Below are 21318 nucleotides of genomic sequence, written 5' to 3' on the forward strand. Positions count from 1 at the left end.
AACGTACACCAAGACCCAAACCAAGACCCAGAAAAAGACCTGAACCTCCACCAAGACCCAAACCTGCTCCAAGGGTTGGGGTGGGGGGTGGGGGGTACCATTCTTCATAAACCATTTTCTAACAGCGTCAACTGTTTTGTTGTGTTGTGTTTGCTGTGTGTTTGTTAGTTTTGACAACAGAGTCTTTGTTCTGACCTCAACGTGAGATTAAGTATTTTGTATATTTAGCCTGTACTTTGAAAATTATGTTTGGTGAAATTGGTCTATTGTTTGAAAATGTGTTTTAGCGATTGGAAAAAACTGTAGGCACCTAAACTGGTGACTAACCACCCAATGAACATTTCAGTATGGGCCCCATATGGTTTACCTTTGGGCTGGACTGGTGGGCCCCAGGTGAGTTTGTCCCCGGGTTCCATGGTGGGCCCACCTGTGTTTGCTCACACCGGCTTGAGTGGGCACTCAGTAGTCTGGCTAGCTGGGCAGCGGAGCTCACTATACGTCTATACGTTATCACACAGAGGGCCGAAATCCAAAACATACCTTAGGTCGCGAGCCGAACAGGATAAACATTTATTGAACACACTTTTTTAAACTTTAAAAATGATAACTTTTTCACATGATTATGAACTAAATATATATCATTACCTGCATGAATGCTACTATGATTGCTGTAAGCTGAATTTGGCCACCGAAGATGCCAGTACTGATAGCGGAATATGCTGAAATTGATAGCTAAAAACAGTGAAGCTGATAAACAGCTAAAAAGTTAGTTAAATGCCAAATTAGCCAAAAAAAACTTTCAAAAAATAGATAAAGTTCAAAATATCCTAAAAATCTAAAAAAAAGCCTAAATTAGACAAAACAGCTGGCATGTAGCTGAAATATTAGCTAAACTCCAAAATAACATAAAAATTAGTTTAATAGTAATAATTAAAAATAAGTAAAAGTATTTCCACAATAATTAATGTGAAAAGAAAGTCAAAATAATTGAAGGTATAGATCCTCGTCTTCAAAGTCTCTGCTACTCAACGATTTCATAACTGATGATCGTATTGATCTGTTCTGTCTGACAGAAACCAGACTGCAGCTGGAAGATGATGTCATAAAGAATGAAGTTTCTTCTTACAGATTTTTAGATCCAAACAATTCCAGACAAAACTGACAGTGCGGGGGTAGCAGCTTATCATTCAGATCTACTTATCAGTCACAGAGCAGTTCTAACTCGTTTGTCGAAACACGTGTTTCTGTCATCTTTTCAAAACCTCCGAGTTTTCTTTGACTGATTACACAGCAGCTGACCAAAGAACTGGATAAACTTAGTTTGAAAAAATATGGAGAGCTTCCTGGTTTTTCTCCTGTTGCTGACAGCTTTTCAACATCTGAGTGTTTGACATTTGATATTATGGATCCTCTTTTAGGATGTCATAAAGAGGAGTCTGGTTCTGTGGTTCAACTCTCAGGTGACTGAAACAGATCTGGAAGGGTAACAATGATCTCGTCATGGCTGCAGGCAGTGGGACAGTGGACTAGTGCTTTGGACCTTCGGTGCCATTGAACAAGACTGATCGGAATATTTCACCGCAGAAACTCAAACGTGCCATCATAGTTTTACTGGAACTTTTTCACGTTTTATCTAAATGATTCCATTTTTCCATGTAAATAATGACTCCTACTCACACAGCAGAGTCTGTCTTGGTGTACCACAGGGCTCTGTGTTTGGTTTGGACTGAGCTGGGTTAAAGTCTAAATCAAAATAATTCAAAAATTAGAATGGACTACAATAAAAACGTAATTTCTGGTTGTGACATAGTTATGGGGTAAGATAGTATTCATTAATGCAAAGTTGTGTACAATTTAAAATTTTGTTCACAAATTGCAGAAAAGCACATGGACACACTTAGTTTTATGTTTAACGTCTCTTTTGAATATGACTTTTACTTTGTCTTTATATGAATTTGTCCTGTTAACAAACTGTCAAAAATACAGAACATTGATCGTTCAAACTGAGCAAACTAGTTTATTTATTAAACTAAAACAAAATAAAACGTTTTAGAATGTTATTGATCCCACATCAGGAACAGGATCTAGCCATTGTCAGTTCAATATGTAATAAAACAGATCAAAATCCAGAGATCTCCGACCGCGTCATGTAGTTGTCAGGTTACAAAAGCTGAGTGTGTAAACAATGCAGCAGTGGATCGTTTTAGACCCGAGAGTGGTGGAAAAAAAGCCCAAAAGAAGAAGCAGACATGTCCATCCACTCATTAGATATAAAAAAACACGTCTGTTAAAATTAGTTGATAACAAGAGAACAAAAACAGCTTAGCTAACAAGGAGCTAAAGTATGCTAACTGTAACTGGTGCGTTAGTAAAAACAAACAAATGAAAAAAAATATATATAAAGTATGTAGGATCAGAACGCCCAACTCTCTTCCTGTTTCTTTCTTTCGTTCTTTCTGTCAGCTGCCAGTTAGTCTTCCGAGTTAGCTTAGCTGTCTTTATGAACTTTTTCAGTAACATTTTATTATAACATTCCTTAACAAGCTTTATTAACACAAACATTATTAAAGTGTTTTTAGTTATTACTAAGATATTTATTGCCACAATAAGCCAAGTAATGTTTATTAACATATTTAGTAAGATTCATTGACATCTAAAGTGAGACCTTTCTCTACAAAGACCATATTAACAAACTGCTTAACAAATGTGTTAACAATCTTTGTCAGCATTATATTGAGTGTTTTGTAGCACCTCATCTGAAGTGTTACCACTTTTTCTTTATGAATATGTTTCTTTTGACAGCTATCTTACCCCAGACATAATGGGACTTCAACCACTGACATTTAAATAGGAAAATAACAACTGTAATGAAAATTCTACAGAAAAAGAGCCAACCGTCTTTTTTCCTGTGATGCTTTTACAAAAACAGTTTTGAACACTGAATCTCTGGAAAACTAACAGTTTGTTGACTCAGATGAAAAAAAATAAGGAAATGTAAAAATGACTGTGGTGGAGTGGTTAGCCTTCACTCCTGATAGCCAGAAGGTCCTGTGTGGAATCTGGGTTGGGTCTTTTTGCAGTGGAGTTTGCATGTTCTGCTGGTCTATGTGGGAGTTTTCTCCAGACACCGGGTTCCTCCCACAGTGCAACAACATGCTTCACAGGTTAATTAGTGTCTCTAAAATGTCCTCGGGTGTGACTGTGTGATTGTGTTGTGCTGCCACAGACAGGTGACCTGTTTGGGGTGTACCCCACCTTCACCCAACAGTAGCTGGGATGGCTCCAGAACTGCCCAAAGGGGTTCAGCGGGTTCTGAAGAAGACAGAAAGAAGGGCTTTTGTTGTAAATTTTAAAATGGTTGAACGACTGAACAGAAGGTTCAGCCCCTTTTCTCTAAATGGAGTTTCTGTTTGTGGCATGATCTCCATCCTCAGGTGGTCTGCTCACAGAGAGGAGGGGCTCCGTGAGGAGAGCGTTCAAAGCGAGGTGTGCTCTGAGCTGCATTCATTCAACATTCATTAAACAGTGAAAAGTGTCAGAGAGCAAGAACAGATTAGAGGATTAACAGAAAATTAATTGAGTGGTAGTAAAAGTGGAGATGAAAGCAACGGGTCACAAATCCCCTTAATTTGTTCTCTTTAATGCTTTTTTAAAGTAAAAATGTTGCCGGACACTAACATCTGCAGCAGCAGCTGGTGGTTCTTTTGTCTTCCTCCATATTTGAGTGGGGAAGAGGCTGGAGGAGCTTCAGCCTGACTAGGATTCCTTCACTACTCACTACTTAGTGCACAACAGAACATAGTGTGTCTATCATATTTTAAAGATGTCTGAATCTACAATTCCCAGACCCAGTGCCCTTGAAGTTTCCAGAAGACTGGTGAACATTGTGCTTGAACAATTGTATTTTTAATTTGTTTTTTACAAACCATGTAAGTTTCCATCTTCGGAATTTGAATTCGTAAGTAGTCTTCTTAAATTGTCCATTATCTTTGCAGTTTAAAAAAAAGAAAGTAGTGAGGGTAGTGTCAGTTTTTTTTTTTCAAATCTAAGGCACTAGATAGTTTAGTTTTTTAGTAGTTAGGGAGGAAGGAGGGAAGTTGGACATGGCCTATTACTCAGTGAACACACCACTTCTTCTCAGCTGGTTCTCTAGTCCTGAAACTGCAGATGGAAGTTACAGGTTCATTCTGCAGTCTGCAGGTTCAGCCTGTTTACTGAGAGGAACACGCTTATGCATGGATCTCTCTTAGAAGAGGAGGATCTGCTCATGCTCAGACAGTTGGAGGAGGCGGAGTTTCTTAGGACTTTATGTTTTTGCATCAAACTGAACCAAACAGACAGGACTGAGTCCCACTGAGCTAGTAATTACTCTTAGCGGCTCACAGGAAGTCGCCCTTGTTCATCTAACAGCATGCGTACTAAAGAGGAAACACATACAGACCACTGACTGTAAATGAGAACTGAAGTGAGCGAGTGACACGTCACCCATAGAAAATGACTCACTTCTGGTTCCAACCGAATGAGGTAAATTCAGTCGCCATTTTTCCACAATAATTTTGGAACCAGACCGGTGACATGCAGTCAGGGGAGGCAAGTGAGACGCTGCCTCACCAGCAAAAGCTTGAAAGTATGTAAGAATATACTCTTTCATTATTCATAATAAAAATCAAATATTCATTTTTAGACATGTCTATTCTATGATCACGTTTTTCTGTGTGGGCTTTCAGTGTTTCCTTGGTTAAAAAGTTGCAGATTTCTGAGTTTCCTGGTCAAATAGATCAGAAATCAACGAGTGATTTACCATTTGCCTGTGCCTCCTCTGCGCCGCTCACTGACTGGAGCTGCAGCTGACGCATGCGTGTTACTAATTCTGTCTTTTTATCATAAAAGACGCTTTATTTTAAAATGACCTGATTTGCTTTTCTCTCTGTCTGATTACATTGTTGCGAATGAATCTTTGTTATTCATTTAGTCTTTTTATCCATTAAAGTGGCTCTTTAAAAATACACTAGGTGAGGCAGACAGTCCGCCTGTGGCACCGCAGAACGCCATATTGTTTAGCATTATTTTCTAAATGGAGGATTACGTTTTTAAACCTTTAAACTCAGGAATTTGTGGAGACTGGTCACTGGCAGAGATTTCCATTAAGACAGAGAGACGTTTAACACTAAAGAAAGAAAAGGAAGACTTCTACAAACAGGCTATTCATCTGTTTCTTCAGAAGGAGCAGACTTAATTTACAAGTTGAAGTAAGTCAATAATAAACATTTTTGGCTTTGTTTTTCTATGCTACACTTTACATATGGAATAAAAATATTATAATTAAATTGAAAAAAACACGCTTTCAATCAAATCGTGAATAAGCTGCTCTGTAGGTTCATATGTTTGTAAATCTGACTGATGACTTCACTGCACGTCACTGAACCAGTGTACTCGGTAAGCTGTGATTGGTCCGTGTTGGTCTGAGTCTCCAATCAGGAGTGAGCATGTTGGAAGGCCACACCCCTTCCAGTGACAGCAGGTTCAGGAGAATACTTCAATCAAATGCTTCAAACCTCCAACGAGCCCTCTTTATTTAGGCATCTGATTAATCTGTTTATAGCTTGAATAACTTACTCCACAGCAAAAATATTAAAAAATTAGGACTATCTCGATGTTAAAAAGGGATCAAGGCAAGAATGGTTATTCTCAGTTTTTAGTAGTTAGGAATTGGGAGGGAATTAAGACATGATGACCATAGACTGGTCTTTAATACAGTATGAGAGAGAGACAAACAAAACATGCATTACACAAACTTAACATTTTACTTTTTTTAATAGTCTTGTTCTTCTTAGAGTCAGTCTTCTCACCTTCATCGGTTTATTTCATATTAGATGCATCATTGTCAAATCTCATAAATATAATTTAACTACTTGGAAAATACAACATTCACTTCTGCAAATGGAGAGGTAACAAACACTAATTTTTTTTGTTTTTAAACGAATTTAAATAGTATTTTAAGTCTGTTAAATGTATGAAAGACTGGAAAATTGCAGATGTGATCTACAAAACAATATTATTCATTATTGTAATTTCTTTATTGTTTTTATTAGCTCCTTCTTATCCACTTCAATTATTATTTTAATACATGCCTGGGACATATGTTTTTGTATTTGCACCCTTGCGAAAATATTAGTTTAATTGTTATCCTCTACTTGTGTTTGTATGCTGTGAGTTGTGAATTGTTCAAATAAAAAAAAAGAAAAGAGAGAGAGAGAGAGAGAGAGAGAGAGAGAGAGAGAGAGAGACAGAGAGACAGAGAGAAACTTGGAGTGAGGACACGCCCCCGGTGCTTGATTGGCTGTCGCTCCTGTCAGTCTGCCAGGAAACAGCCAACGGCCTCGCGCGACCGGTGCTACAAACCGACAGCCGCCATGTTGGGTCTGCTGGGTCAGGTTGTGAGCGGCAGATGACAGAACCTCCGCTTCGGCCGCTCGTCGGACCGGGACCGCAGCTGGGAGCCATGAGCGGCCCGTCCTCAGCCGGAGCCGGAGGACTCGGAGCCGCGAAAGCAGGCGGGGGGAAGCACGGAGCCGCTTCAGCCGCCGCCGCTGCTGCCGCCGCCGCGGCCGTGGCAGCCGCCGCCGGTGTGGGCTCTGTGGCCGGCTCGGGCTCGGCTGCATCTTCCGCCGTCTTGTCTCTGCCCGCAGCCGGCCTCCCGGGACAGCCCACGGAGCTCACGGCGCTGTTCGAGTGCCCGGTCTGCTTCGACTACGTGCTGCCGCCCATCCTGCAGTGCCAGTCGGGTCACCTGGTCTGCAACCCGTGCCGGCAGAAGCTGAGCTGCTGTCCGACCTGCCGCGGCCCGCTCAGCCCGAGCATCCGGAACCTGGCCATGGAGAAGGTGGCGTCCACGCTGCCGTTCCCCTGCAAGGTGAGCCCGCCCGCCGGTCGGCCGGTCAGCCCGCGGCAGCACGAGCCGAGGGTCTGGATCCGCGGCGGTTCTGCTGGATCAGAACCAGCTTCTTCGTTTAGTCCAGGCGAGCTTTCTGAAACCCAGACAGTAGATAGAATGACACGGATGTAAACAACTACAAACAAACAATCAAACAAACCATGAAACTGAAAGATCCGTCTGTGTGACGTTCACGGTCCGAGAGAACAGTAGGACAGGACAGTGTCTGGGATGAGTTCACTGTTTTTAGGAAACACGAACACTGACTGGACCAATATTCTGACGTCATCAAGAGGGTTACGAACAGAATGTTGACTTGAATAAAACAGATAACTGACTCCGCCCACTATAACGTTTTAAGCATCTGTAGTTTGAGCTAAGTAAAGTTTAGGTCACTTGTGGATTCACCTAACCCCGCCCCCTAACAACAGATTTTATATTTAGGATGCTCACTAGATCATTTCTGCTGGAATGTTTGAGTTTTAACTGATGGGAAACACCTCAGCCCAGCCTGCAGTGGTCATCTGAAGACCTGCAGCACCTGCTGTTTCCTGGTTGGTTGACAGGTGGTAACAGAAGGTGGGGGTCCAGGTAGGAAGCAGGGGTGTGGGACGGTGCGTTTGCTGTCAGAAAAGGCCCGTTTCCCTCAGCCGTGTCCCTGAAGCAGCAGCTCCGGTTCTGTCACAGAATCATTAAAGTTGAATGAAGGGATCAGACCTGAAAGGTGAGTCTTGACCTCACCTGAGCGGGGGAGGAGCTGGAAGGGAGTTTGTGCTCCTCAGCTCAGGTTCTTCTGAAGCAGATGAAGAGATCCACTGCTCAGTCTTGGATGCTGTAGCAGAGGGACGTCTGAGCACGCTCAGGTTTTTGAGGAAGCTCTATCTCTAGTAGACCTGTGTTATTCAACACTGTGTCGTTTTGTGTTCTGTGAGAAATTATTCCATTTCACCTGATTTGTCTAAAGTACTTTTACCATTATCAGGATCCAGCCCTGTTCATCCAAACAGAACCAGGTTTCACAGTAGTTAGGAATATAAGGATCAGCAAATACTTTTGTCTTTGTGTTTATTTGATCTCTATGACGGAGTATTAGGGCCACTTTATAAACATTTTTTTCAATTACAACTTTAAATCTCGTACATTTACGAGAATAACGTCATATATTTATAACTTTAAAAGTCATAGGCTAAATATATTTTTTTCTTGTACATTTACGACTTTTAATTTATGAGATTTAAGGTCTTAAATTTATGAGATTTAAAGACGTATATTTACGACTTCAAAAGTCGTAGGCGAAATTTATGACTTTTTTCTTGTATATTTACGACTTTTAATCTTGAAAATTTATGAGATTTAAAGTCATAATATTACTTTTATTTATTTTTTTGATTGCCTTAAAACTTTGTCGTAGATCTCTATTTTAGACGCTTGGATCAGAAGGACTAGATTGTGATTTTGCCACAATTTTGGGAAAAGTTTAGTTCCTTAAAATCTGACTCCAACTATATTTTGATCTGTTGTTAAAAGTTCTAAGTGGTGTATTAATTATGATAATGCTGTTTTTAGCCAAAATGAAAAATCTAGTGTGGTTTTATAAGACAGTTTCTGCAGTGCGGCAGGAGCTCATTAGGAATTTGTCTTTGAGTTGTGGGCGGGACTGTTGGCGTGGAAGCAAACCTCAATAAAAATCCCAGCATTCCTTTGTTTACATTTTCTCCCACTAGCTTACAGACCCTCAAAACCCCAAGCTAACATTAGCGGTGCGACAAAAACATTGTGCGATATTGGAGCTACAGTTTTACAGTAGATCCCGATTTAAGCTCAGACAAGGAAAACAAAGAGGTTCAAGGATCTATCTGTCTGCAAGCGGATGGATTTGAATTGGAGCAGAAAAGTGAGGCTTTGCTCGTCCCTGGCAGGTACTCCGTAACAATCCTGAGCTTCTTCAAACGCTGGTTTTTATCTGCTCCTGATCCAACAAAGATAAAGAAATACTCAGAAATGTAATCTTAAATTCTTCAATGTCCTTCATCATGAGAAAAATGATGCAAGAACATGTTAAAAACACCAAAAGCAACATTTTCATTTGAGCGGGTCTTTAAAGTAATTCTTGTCCTCACCTCCTGGTGCTGACATGTCTCATTAACGGTGTATTCACACTGGACCAAAGATTTGTTCCTGATCAAGTCCTAAGCCTTGAGTTTGGTCTGTATCCAGACTGGGATCTACTGGAGATTTCTGTTCAGGACCAAAACTTGTAAACAAAACCATGTGGCTAAAGATCTCTTCAGTCATTGGCCAGCAGTTATGGGGTTGGGACAGAGAAAGATGGAGGTTTGCCAGTTATTCAAACTTTATATTTTGCTGATCAGTTTTGAGTCTGTATGAAGGCCAGGTTTGACACTTCCTGCTGCTTTGATACGGTGAAGGCGCTGCAAGGTGGTGCTGGGGACGCTACGGCTACAGGTACACTGATGAGTGTGTAGGACACATTAAGAAAACGGTGTGAGAATCAATGTGGATCATGTTAAAAGTTGTTTAAATGAGCCTGTATTCATTTGAACACATTTTAATGAGTTGTTTTTGCATCGTTGCTCCACGTTTGTCCCGTACTGACCGACTACCTTTCCCGTTTTGGTTCAGTTATTTCGCTCCTGGATTGCTTTGTATTCAGACTGAGGAATTTCAAAGTAAACAGAAGTTCAGTCCTATTGGAAACAAGCGAAAACCACCTAGAACGATGGGTCCAAGACTGGTTCCTGGTCCTGGATTAGGGTCCACTTGACTGTATTCAGACTTAAAATGTGTTCCGGATTATCAGGGGAAACAAACTCTGGTTCACTTTAAGAGAACCAAATGTGTCCGGTCTGAACGCACCCAAAGTCTCTCAGTTCCAACCATAATAACAGCTAAAGATGGTGTTTAGCGGTGGAACCACCAGCGGGAGTAAGAAGAGCATAAAATCTTGAAGCTGAAAGACTGAGTTTGTCAAGCATCAATACGGCTGTGGATCGTTGCTTAGGTGGAGATTCGATCCACGAATCAAGCTCAACGATTCAAGAATCGAACCACGGTTCTTACCTTGTAGTATAATGTTTGTTGCTGTGTGTGTGTGTTTACTGAATGGGTGAAAGTTCAAATTATTTGTATTTAATCACCATCATTTATACCTTTATTTAGAACAGATCAGAATTAACAAAACTGATAAAAAGCTTGGTGCAGAGTCCGTATGAAAGTTGTTTTTTTCTGCATCAGAATCAGCTGATTCACGTTGATTACATCCACACTCCAGTTATGTAGAGCCGTATATCAGCTTGAGGCTGCGTTTCTCCACTTCAGAATCTGCTGGAGTTTCATTCATTGTTGAAGAGTTATCATAATCAAATGAATGTAAACACTAGCGCTGAGGCTCCGCTGTTAAAGATGATTCATTTTTTTCAAAAGTTATGTCAGTGAGCGGAACTTCAGTCTCAGTTTTTGAAGTGAAAAAAGGGTTTAACTAATTTTACTTTGAAATGACATGAAGATTTGTTTACTTCCATGGACAGTAGCGTCGCTCTTTTGGTTTTGTTTTAGTTCGCAAACTTAAAATCCAACATTATTCTGCCTTTCAGAGCAAAAATATATAGTTCCTACACTCTACTATATTTATAGAGATCACAGATTTTAGATGTTGCAAATATTCGTACTCGAATTTTGAGGAGCAGATCGCGAGTATATTGTGATTTGCTCCTCAAAAATGCCCTAGCATCAATGCCACATCTTGACTCTACATCTTCCATGATTCATTTGGCTGACGTGACAGCATCTCTGCATTACTGTTAACTGTGATGAAGAACAACAAACTCAAACAGTCTGTTGTACAGTTTGTGAATCTTCTTCATGAAGCCAGAGGGAAACGGTGGAGTTCTCCTGAAGGTTTCAAGTGTTGGAGCACAAAGGAATCCTCCAGAGTTTGGAACAAACCGTCTGTTCACTGAAACTGATGGTTTGGAATAAAGTCTGTTTAAGAACTTTTGGAAAATTTGTACAAATGTGCAGCCCTTCTTCCACAAACATTAAATAATAAGACGAAAATTACTCTTTAAAAAGGAATTTTATATTTTATGTCAAGTTACATAAAATTTCATTTTTAATAAACTGAAGGAAAAAATGACAGCTTTAAAATGTGTACATCCCCTACACCAGGGATGTCAAACTCAATCATACGGAAGGCCAAAATCCAAAACACGCCTTAGGTCGCGGGCTGAACAGGATAAACATTTATTGAACACTCTAAAACTACATTTTTAAAACTGTAACTTTTTAACATAACTATGAATACAAAAGGGCAGGAATATTATTTAAGAACTAAATCAACTTAAATCTTAAATAACTTTTAATATTTGACTCTCCATAAAAATAGATTTTGTAAAAATTAGTTAGAAATGAGCACAAGATGACATCTGGCCGTTAAAAACACTAGAATAAAATAATCTGGAGGGCCGGATCCGGCCCCCGGGCCTTGACTTTGACACGTGTGTCCTACAGCCTTTGGATAAAATTATAACTGAGAACTTTAACAACTTTTTGCACAAACAGTCACAATTTCAAGCTTTTTTTGCCACAACTATTACAAAAAATGCACGTGAGATCCTGAGGGACTGGTGCATTATGGATACATTCTCAGCTGCTGGTGTGACTCGACTTATTTTGGTCAAGGAAAAAGTGAGTCTTGGCTCAGAAAAGGTTGGAAAACCCTGTTCTAAGGTCTTAGCATGCAGTGACGTTCTGGATGAAACCTGCGTATGCTGCCAGTCTCCTGAGTTCTGTGAATATTCAATGTGGAAAACACGGACATTTGAGGTGTCGGCACTGACGCGCTTTTCTCCTTTTCTCCTTTACAATCTGCTGGAATGATCGTGTTAACAGTTAAAAAATTATAGTAAATCAAAGAACATAAACTCTGGAGCTCCAGCGTTAACGGGGTTAAGGGCAGAGGAAAGCAGCTGCACAGTGCTGCCCCCTCCTGTGGGGTGGTGGGATTACAGGCTGATGTTGGGGGTGTATCTTTCCCCCTCCCTCCCACTGCAGCATCTGTGCTGGCATGTTTGGCTGCAGCGTCGACGGCTCACAGCCCCCCACCCCCTCCCCCCAGCTGCAGCAGGAGAGCGGGGCGAGTGAGCTTCAGCCGCATTTCCCGCCGCGTCTGTTTACATCCATCGCTGGCGGCTGGTACGTGTTGGATTTGCTGTGGACGATGCGTCTGAATGCATCACATTGAGTTTATTCTCCTTGGTGATGCCTTCAGCGGTGACTGGGAAACTCGAGCTGCAGCATCATGTGGTCAGTTGAGGTTGTTTTGATCAAAGTTTGATGTGTCGAAGGGTGAAGACGGAAGGAAAGCATCTTTAAATGAAAGCTTCAGCCGTGAAGAAGACGAGTCCTTCAGCGTTCCTTTATGTTCCTCGGTCTCTGCTGACGGTTCCAGCAGCGTCTTGTTCTTTGTCTTGAGGATGGATCTGCTGACTCTGGAGTCGGGCTACCACGATGAATCGATTATTAAAATAGTCGATGACTGATTTAATAGTCGATTGGTTGTTACTCTATATTATATGGTGTCAGAGTGTAGTAAAGTTGGAAGTTATAATGGCATTCTGCTAGCTTTATGGACTATTTTGGCATTTATTAAGGCTTTTTAAGCTATTTTAAAGTTTAGCTAATATTTCAGCTACATGCTAGCTGTTTTGGCTAACTTAGGCTTTTTTTGTTTTGTTTTTTTAAGCCATTTTGAAATGAATACACTGTACCATTGCACCAGGGTGTAATTACCTTTTTGTTCCTGCAGATGTCGCCAGAAACCACAAAACAAAAAATATATACATTTTTTCCACGATCTTCTTGTTTAACAAGCATCAATTATGATTTATTGAAGGCCACAAAAACTCTTCCCGCGGGCCGCACTTTGAGAACTCCTGTTCTAGCCCGTCAGTCAACTTCTTATCAGGTTTTCCAGAATGTTTCATAATTTGTGAGGTTGAAGGGTTGAAAAGTTTCTGGTTCTTCTCTAAAGAAGAGGCTACCTCTTCACAACAGCAGATGGACCGGTCCAGAATCCTTCTCATCCTCAGTCAAGCCTTCATGTGTGCAGGACTTGGTTTGTCTGAACTTGAAAGCATCAGGAGACGAGCTTCATCTTATTTACATCCAGAGAAACCCCTCCAGACTTGAACAGCCTCCACCTGTTGGTCCTCTCCATCTCCGGGTTCTTCAGCGCCGTTAGCATTCGCTGTGTTTGACCGGATTTGATCTTCAGTCCATTTTAAATTTCTGATCTTGGTCGTCCAGTTGTTTCTTGTAGTGTTTTTGTTGGTTCAGAGCTCGCCTTTGTCGCACTTCCTTTATGTGTTTGTGTTAAACCTTCATGACACTCACGTATCTGCTAGGATGAGAGGTCTTCAGGTTCCTCATTCTCTGGGCTTTTCTTCGACGTCTTGGAAAATTGTCTGAAGTCACTTTTCTCCTTCATTTGTCTTCAGTCTGGCTGAAATGTGTTTGTGTGTTGGCTGCCGTGTTCTCAGGTCACCGCCTGAACTATGTTTCAGCTGCGCGTGTCGCCGGTTGTCGTGCGCAAGCGCCTCATGTTGTGCTCCGCCTCCTGCCTGCCCCTCCTCGGGGAGCTGGCTCCGTGGCGCTGCCTGCTGGGCTGGCCCCGCCCCCGTGAACTCGCCGCATCCGGTACTGACGGGCTGACCGGCAACACCAGCCAGCAAGAGGTCAAAGGCCAAAGCCGGCGTCCTTTGGGACGCAGCAAACCGCTGCTGGGGGGGCAGGTGAGTTCTGCTCTGCACTTCCAGGCGCCCCCTGCTGGTGTCCACGAGAATGAAGGAAGCTGTTGAATCAAACCAGATTTGCCAGATTGCTTCATCTGGAAGTATCTAATTTTTCCCACTCTTGTCAGTTTCTGTCGTTTAACTAACGTGCACATTGATGTTACGCCAGGGGTCCTCAGACTTGTTCTTATGAGGGCTATATAACTGTTTGCTTCTCTGATGTGGGGTCGGGTCCATTTTTAGGCCAATCACAATCAGTGTCCAAACGTAATTATTTATGTCTTTCCAGAGTGCCACACACAACCAAATGTTCTGTAATCTTCACAGAAAAAATATTACTAAAAATGTTCAAAAACTAAACCAAACAAAAAAAAAAATCATGCGTCTATGATAATGTGGAGGTGGGCCAGATCCGGCCCGCGGGCCGTAGTTTTGGAACACCTGTGTTACGCTGTAGAGCTGCAGTTTGATCAGAGGAACTGAGAGTGAAGACGGCTGCTGCTGAAAATATTCTTCCTGTTAATCTGCACTTGAATGCACCGTGCTGCGTTTGGTTGCTCAGAGAGGGAGTTTGTGCACGTGCAGGTCTGCACAGAAATGACTGTAGTGCACAGACTTCTGGTTCCTTTAAAAAAAAAAAAGATCTAACAAAGAGGAGTGTCAAACTCAATCACACAAGGTACTGAAATCCTAAACACACCTTAGATCGCGGGCCGAACAGGATAAACATTTATTGAACACTCTAAAACTGCATTTTTAAAACTATAAAACTGTAACTTTTTAACGCGGACCGAACGGACGCAGCCAGTACCAGTACCCTAACCCTGGCCTGGTCCATGTTCGATACTGACTGTCCGGTACCGGGTTGTAGTAAGGGTTAGGATACCAGTGCAGTCCACGTCCCAGTACCGGTTTGATGATGTTTACTGAAATCATGAAATAATGTTTGATGAGATTAATCAATAAGTACTTTACTTAGCTATTAGAATAAAAAAAAACAAAAACAAAAAACAACTTGCATTTGATCTGATCAAAACATCAAATTACATAATTATGCAAAACAGTGACATGAAGTAACTAAGTAGGGGTGGGATTATATACATTTGCTTCTTCCCACTCCTTTTCAAGCAATCAATCAAACTCTACTGACTTTAGTTAATTTTCACAAAAATGAACGAACCAAATGTGACATAAATGTGTTTTGTTTTTGTTTGTTTTCTATCTTCTAATTAATGCATTTAATTGTTCCTGTAATAATTGTGTGTTTTATCCTGTATTTTTCAATCTATGCTTGAAATAAACCAATCAATCAATCAACCTAGATTGGATTGGATTGGATTAGATCCTTGTTACTTCTTTGTTGATCATCGTAGTTTTTCTCTCCAACATGGAGATGACATAATTTGATGCGATTGAGTTCTTTAGAATTCAGATTATGTCTGGATTATTTCTATGTTATGAGGGGATGTGGTGGCTATTTTTTCCTTTAGTCTCCAGATGGTTGAACAATCTAGTAAAATAATACCTAGTTGCTGCAGTGCAGCAGTGTTTTATCTGGACCTCATCTGCTCCTTTCAATGTTTTGCTGGTTCTGCTGACGTGATCCAGCTGATGTTCTGTCCGTCTCCTGCAGTACTCGTCCGCCGGATGCCTGCTGTCTCTGCACCACAGCGAGAAGCCCGACCACGAGGAGGTGTGCGAGTTCCGGCCGTACACGTGTCCGTGTCCGGGCGCCACCTGCAAGTGGCACGGCTCGCTGGAGGCCGTCATGCCTCACCTGATGCACGCCCACAAGTCCATCACCACGCTGCAGGTCAGAGCCGTGTGCAGAACAGGGCCGCCACGATTAGTCGACTAATCCACTGTTAAACTAGTCTGACTAATTTAATAGTCAATTAGTCGTTACTTTGCATTCTATGGAGTCAGAGTGTAGAAAAGTTGAAAGTTATATCACTGTTATGCTAGCTTTTTGGACTCTTTTGGCATTTATTAAGGTTTTTCAGGCTAATTTGCAGTTTAGCTAATGTTTCAACTACATGCTAGTTGTTTTGGCTAACTTAGGCTTTTTTTCAGTTTTTTAGGCTAATATTTGACTAATATTTTAGCTGGCTATCAGCTTCAACATTTCCAGCTATTATCTTCAGCGTTTTTAGTTATCAATTTCAGCATTTTCAGCAGCCAAATTCAGCTTACACACTAGCATTATCACAGGTAATGCTATATTAGTTTGTAGTTAGTTTAGAGCTTATCATGGTTGAGATGTCTGCTTTATATGTGCGTGAGCCGCTTTTCTCCTTCAGAATCTACCGGAATGAACGTGTTAACGGTTGAAAAGTTCATTCTTCTCGTCTGCAGGGAGAAGACATCGTCTTCCTGGCGACGGACATCAACCTGCCGGGCGCCGTGGACTGGGTCATGATGCAGTCGTGCTTCAGCCATCACTTCATGCTGGTCCTGGAGAAGCAGGAGAAGTATGAAGGCCACCAGCAGTTCTTCGCCGTCGTCCTCCTAATCGGCACGCGCAAGCAGGCCGAGAACTTCGCCTACCGCCTGGAGCTCAACGGCAACCGGCGCCGGCTCACCTGGGAGGCCACGCCGCGCTCCATCCACGACGGCGTTGCCGCCGCCATCATGAACAGCGACTGCCTGGTGTTCGACACCTCCATCGCTCACCTCTTTGCGGACAGCGGCAACTTGGGCATCAACGTCACCATCTCCATGTGCTGACACGGACGCTGCCCTCTGCCAGTCGAAACGGCGTGCACAGAGAGGGGAAGCACCTGCTCCACCCACGGAGCCGCACAAAGCTCCCCTTTAGGGTCCAGAACGGCACAGAAGGACCGCCTCAGCCCAGCGCCCTGCAGCCTGTAACCATAGCAACCCAAAATGATTATGCAAGTGATGCCAGTGCATCACAGCAGCTCAGGTTCTGGAGGTAAACTCCGCCTCCTCTGATCTGACAGATTTCTACGGCTGCAGCACCTGAACTGAATGTTTCAGCTGAAGCAGATCTGCTTCTCCTCAGACCCGCTCCAGCCTGAAGAATCCGTTGGGAGGTTTCTTCCACGCAGGGACAGGTTTTATGATTTTTTTTTTTTTTTTTTTTTTTTCCTCGTACTGTTGGAATAAGTCCAAACTAAAGTCTGTGTGATCAGACACAAAGTGTGTGTTTCTGCTAACTCGTGATTCCTTTTTTATTCTCTTTGCAAAAAACGGTTCTTCTTGTACCTCAAGATTTAAACGGAGAAGAAGGCGGAGCCTGTGTTGATGAAATATTCATTCCTTTCATGTCTGTCTCAAAAACACAAACGTTTCTGTGGATTTAATGAACCGATGTTTGGTAAGTGCAGATGGATTGAGCATCAGCAGGTGGCACTGTTGATGAGGAACCTGGAGTGAGTCCAGTTTCCTTCAGGCTGAAGGAAACTTCAGCCACATTTGACTGGAAGCAGCTGGATGATCTTTTAATAAACATTTCTCACTGTTGGGCTGCTGTCGGCGTGAGTCACAACTTTCATTTAGAACCAGTGACTGTATCAGAGAACTGGACCGAGTGGGATGGCGTCATAGAAATCAACTTAATTATTTCATGATACAGACACACCACCATGTCAGAGCCAGACATCGTCCTTAAGCAGTGGTTGGTCAGTCAGTTTCTATAGCAACCGCTCTTGCCAATGAGGAGTGAGCTTTTTAGAAGGCCACACCCCCACCAAGTCCATCATTTAACGTGAGGGCCAGCAGGCAGCACGCACTTTTATTGAGGCAGCTAATTGGTCAGTTTGTAGAAAAAAAAATTGGTTTAAAGCGGTTTTATCATGCAGAAGTAACTTTAGTTGAGATTTTACGTGTATTAAATTATTCGTTCCTCAGAAAAAATGGTGCCAATTCGATCCACTCACATCTCTGAGCGTTCCTCTAAAGGTGCATTCACATCGAATGCGATCCGTACAACAAATTTGCCCCGCCCCTCTTTCGTCATGCGACAAATTCACTGCTCGTCGCCTGTCAAAAATGTGTTCCTGAGCCTGACGTCATGGCCGCGTGTGGGAGGAGCTACAAGCTAATGCATTTACGATGATGCTCTAAGCAACAATGTCTGTGGATATCTCACTTAGAATGTATGAAGACAGTTTATGTTGACATATCAGGTTTATTTATTGTGATGAGTTCTACAAAAACATTGGTAATCATGTCTCCATGTTTGGGTTTATATGATTATCATTTAAAGATTTTCCCGGTACAGGAGGCTGTGTCTGTATGACAGCCGCTTCCACTGTGTTTCTGTGTCTCTGTGTCTGAGCTTGAAGGATCACCGTCTCATATTAACCCGAGGGAAAAATATTAAATTAGGAGCCTTTTGTCTTGATGAGACCCGAGCCGGCAGCATCAGCACCCCGCAGCAGCTCTCTGTCTGCCAGAGAGTGAGCTCCACTGCTAGCTAGCACACTTAAGCTTTATGTGCTGAATCGATTATTGATTTATTAAGCTTAAATCGATTCAAATTGTTAATCGATTTTTATCAACCCAGCACTAGTTGAAGCTACCTGCAGTCAAACATAAACACTGGAGCTAAAGTTTCAATGTAAAAGTCTTAACAGTTTTACAAATCTGAACACTTGTTAATATCCTTTAATAAAGAGTTCACTCTCTTTTGACACATTTTAACCCCTTAACAACTGAATTTATTTCCAGCTATGAAAAAAAAAAATCATTAATATTTTTGCTTTTATGTAGATGCATCATTTAGGTCATTTTGGAGCCAGAGTGGTTTGTCGCATATTTGTGAGATTAAGTGGATCTTGAACATTAAAAAAAGTTTTAATAAAAGTGGCCACAACTCTGAAATCTTGTGGAATTTACGCTCCCGGCTAATGGTTTTCAGCAGCCGCCATCTTGTCTGCCACCAGGTCCTCTTAGGAGTGCCTTTGCTGCTGGCTCCGCCCTCAAGCAATAGAATGACATTAATGACTGTTTAATTCTCTATAGAGGTTTATGGGATTTTGACTAATTGGAGCCAGCAGGTGCTTCCTGTTTGGAATGTGGGGAGGGAGGGGGTCACTCATTCCAGTTCTCATATACAGTCAATGTGTGTGACGTTCTTTTCCTGGCCATCTCAGTTCTGATGAAGCATAATGAACTCTCTCGGTTCTCCAAGTGTCGCTTTTTTAAATGAACCTCCAGCTTTAGTGAAGCCTTTTCTGAAAAGTCACATTTGCTGTTTGTTGAATTTTTATTAAATCAATTATTTAAATCATCAATATAAAGACAAACTTCTGGTTTTTTTAACAAAGACAAACTTTACAAACATTTCTACAAAAACTGCTTGTTTACAGGAGGAGGTCAGCCAGCAGGGGGAGCTCTAGCGTTCCTCTCCTATCTTCTGGAGCTCTCTCTGTCTGTCTCTCTCCTCCTTTCTTCTCGTCTTCTGTCCTCCCTCTCTCGCTCCGTCTCTCTTCTTCTCTCCACGTCTCTGTCCATCTCTCTCCTCCTCTCTCTGTCTCTCCTCCTCTCCGTCTCGTTGTGTCCGTTCTGTGCCCCCCCTGAGGCGTACTTCTCGTACGCCGAGTCCTGTTTCTCCTCTTTGACTCTGATGGGGGGAGGAGGAGGGGATGGGGAGGCCCGGCTTCTCTTCTTCTCCTTCTTCTTCTTTTTCTTCTTCTCTTTTTTGTCTGCAGCAGAAACAGGTACAGGTGAGACGGACCCTCCCTCATAAATGACAGAACAGGAACTGAAATCACCTTTTTTGGGCTTCTTCACTGGTATGACGGGCTGCTCGTCTTCCTCAGACGAAGATGGGGGGGCAGAGGGGCCTGCGGGGGCGCAGCCATCTTCCCTCAAGCGTTTGGTGACATCATCGATGTCCTCGCCGTCTTTGGGGGGTCGGTAGTTTTTCACGTGGTCTACGCGAATGGTGCGTCCTTTGATCTGGGGGGAGGAAGAGCGTCATCAGGCGATGCTCACAGCTGGGGGGTGGCGGTGGAGGCTCACCTTGATGCCGTTGAAGTTGTCCACAGCCAGGATGGTGCTGCGCTGGTCCTCGTAGCAGACGAAGCAGAACCCTTTGGACTTCCCCGTCTTCTTGTCGCGCACCAGGTTGATGTTGACGATCTCGCCGTACCTGAACAGAGACATCGGTGAGCGGCGTGTGCCCACACCCTGAAGAGAAAACATGGCTACGTACTGAGAGAAGACGCAGATCAGGTCCCCCTCTGTGAGCTCGTAGGGAAAGCCTCCTGCAGGATCAGAACAAATGTCAGCGTCCCGCTTTCACGCAACATCTGCTGCACGCCCCTCTGATCTGTGCTCCGCCCCTCACCCACAAAGATCCAGGCGCTGTCCCGGTACTCGCTGTGCCACGACACGCTCTCATTGACCCCAAGGTCGGCCTCGCGCTCGTTCAGCTCGTTGATCAGCTTCACCTTCGTCAGCGGACTGAGACAAACAGACAGGAAATGGAATTTTATTTTGAAATACTGGCAGGAAATGACTACGTCAGCCTTTCAGGAAAAAGGATTCAAGATAACTGGATTTGGGCCATATCTTCTTTTTGTTTCTCATTTCTAGCAAGCTTTCACCAACATCCTCACTGTTCCTCCTCCCAGCATCCAAACATCTCATCTGCTTCCCTGCATTTAACATCTATCATGATCTGATCCTCTGATGGATTAATTCCTGATCCATCCTGGTCTCTCCCAGAGAGATCCTCAGCATCTTCATCTCTGCTTCCCGTCTCTGCATCAGAGTCTCTAATCCAGGAGTCTGCAACCTGAGGCTCCACAGCCACATGTGGCACTTTTACCCCACAATTGTGGTTAAAATAATGTCTAAGATTACTATAAATTACAAAGTAGGTAATTAAATTAAAAAAAAATAGTAAGTCATGCAAAGTTCGGTCAAAAGTTATAAACTATTTCAGATTTTTAAGCAATTTTCTCTTCGTGTTTATGTTTTATTAAGCCAAAAACACTATAGTTTATTTAAATGTATCGTGTCAGCAGCAAAAACATCAATATAACTCATGATCTTATTTTCCTAAGGGCGAGTGAAGACTTTGTGGCTCCTGCTGGGTTTTGGTTGGAGAGAAATCGACCTGAATGTCTCTAAACCAACAACATGGCTGCTCTCACTTCAGTCTTCTACACCTTTCCTCTCATTCTTAATGACTCTCTAGTCAAACGTGAAACCTTCACCCACCCGTCCCAAACTGCCCTTTCCCAAACTCTCTATTGATCTCTTAGAAGGTGAGGGTCTCTCTTCTTTCCCTCTGCTCGCTGTAACCTCACCGTTCCTCTTCATTGCCTCTGATTTATACACAGATGCTAAGTCTTTCTTCGGTCGCCGTTAGCGGCTGGAAACATTGGTCAGAAAAGGATTATCTTACAAATAAAAACTACCATCTAATTATTGTGGAGGAAGATGTTTACTTACTTCATGGTGAGCTCAAACAGCAGCGATGTTGATAAAGATCGGCCGTGGAGGAGTGAAGCACTTCCTGTTGAGGTTCCGTGTCTCCTGCCCCCTGGTGGTTGGCTGTCTATATTGCAGGTGAAACAAACGAGAAAACGGCGC

The 21318-nt window shown here is 42.6% G+C and overlaps 2 protein-coding genes across 3 annotated transcripts; one reads left to right on the plus strand and one right to left on the minus strand.

Annotated features, from left to right (window-relative positions):
* The first annotated feature begins 6321 nt into the window (after positions 1–6321).
* Positions 6322–17232, plus strand: siah2l (seven in absentia homolog 2 (Drosophila)-like). Of its 2 annotated transcripts, XM_024266467.2 has the most exons (4): positions 12090–12259; positions 13519–13746; positions 15380–15559; positions 16102–17232. In XM_024266467.2, exons 1-4 carry the CDS (start codon positions 12215–12217, stop codon positions 16471–16473), a joined length of 825 nt encoding a protein of 274 aa, XP_024122235.1. In that variant the 5' UTR covers positions 12090–12214; the 3' UTR covers positions 16474–17232. The 2 variants fall into 2 exon arrangements, with proteins under 2 accessions (XP_024122234.1, XP_024122235.1); XM_024266466.1 differs by lacking the exons at positions 12090–12259; positions 13519–13746 and adding an exon at positions 6322–6913.
* A 1728-nt stretch (positions 17233–18960) lies between these two features.
* On the minus strand, positions 18961–21303 carry rbmx2 (RNA binding motif protein X-linked 2). The gene is made up of 6 exons (XM_024266475.2): positions 21178–21303; positions 20066–20181; positions 19931–19982; positions 19738–19867; positions 19488–19674; positions 18961–19418 (listed from the first exon to the last, which is right to left on the minus strand). Exons 1-6 carry the CDS (start codon positions 21180–21182, stop codon positions 19123–19125), a joined length of 786 nt encoding a protein of 261 aa, XP_024122243.1. The 5' UTR covers positions 21183–21303; the 3' UTR covers positions 18961–19122.
* Between the last annotated feature and the right edge of the window lie 15 nt (positions 21304–21318).

This window comes from Oryzias melastigma, linkage group LG14, assembly GCF_002922805.2.
Source record: "Oryzias melastigma strain HK-1 linkage group LG14, ASM292280v2, whole genome shotgun sequence".
Lineage (NCBI taxonomy): Eukaryota > Metazoa > Chordata > Actinopteri > Beloniformes > Adrianichthyidae > Oryzias > Oryzias melastigma.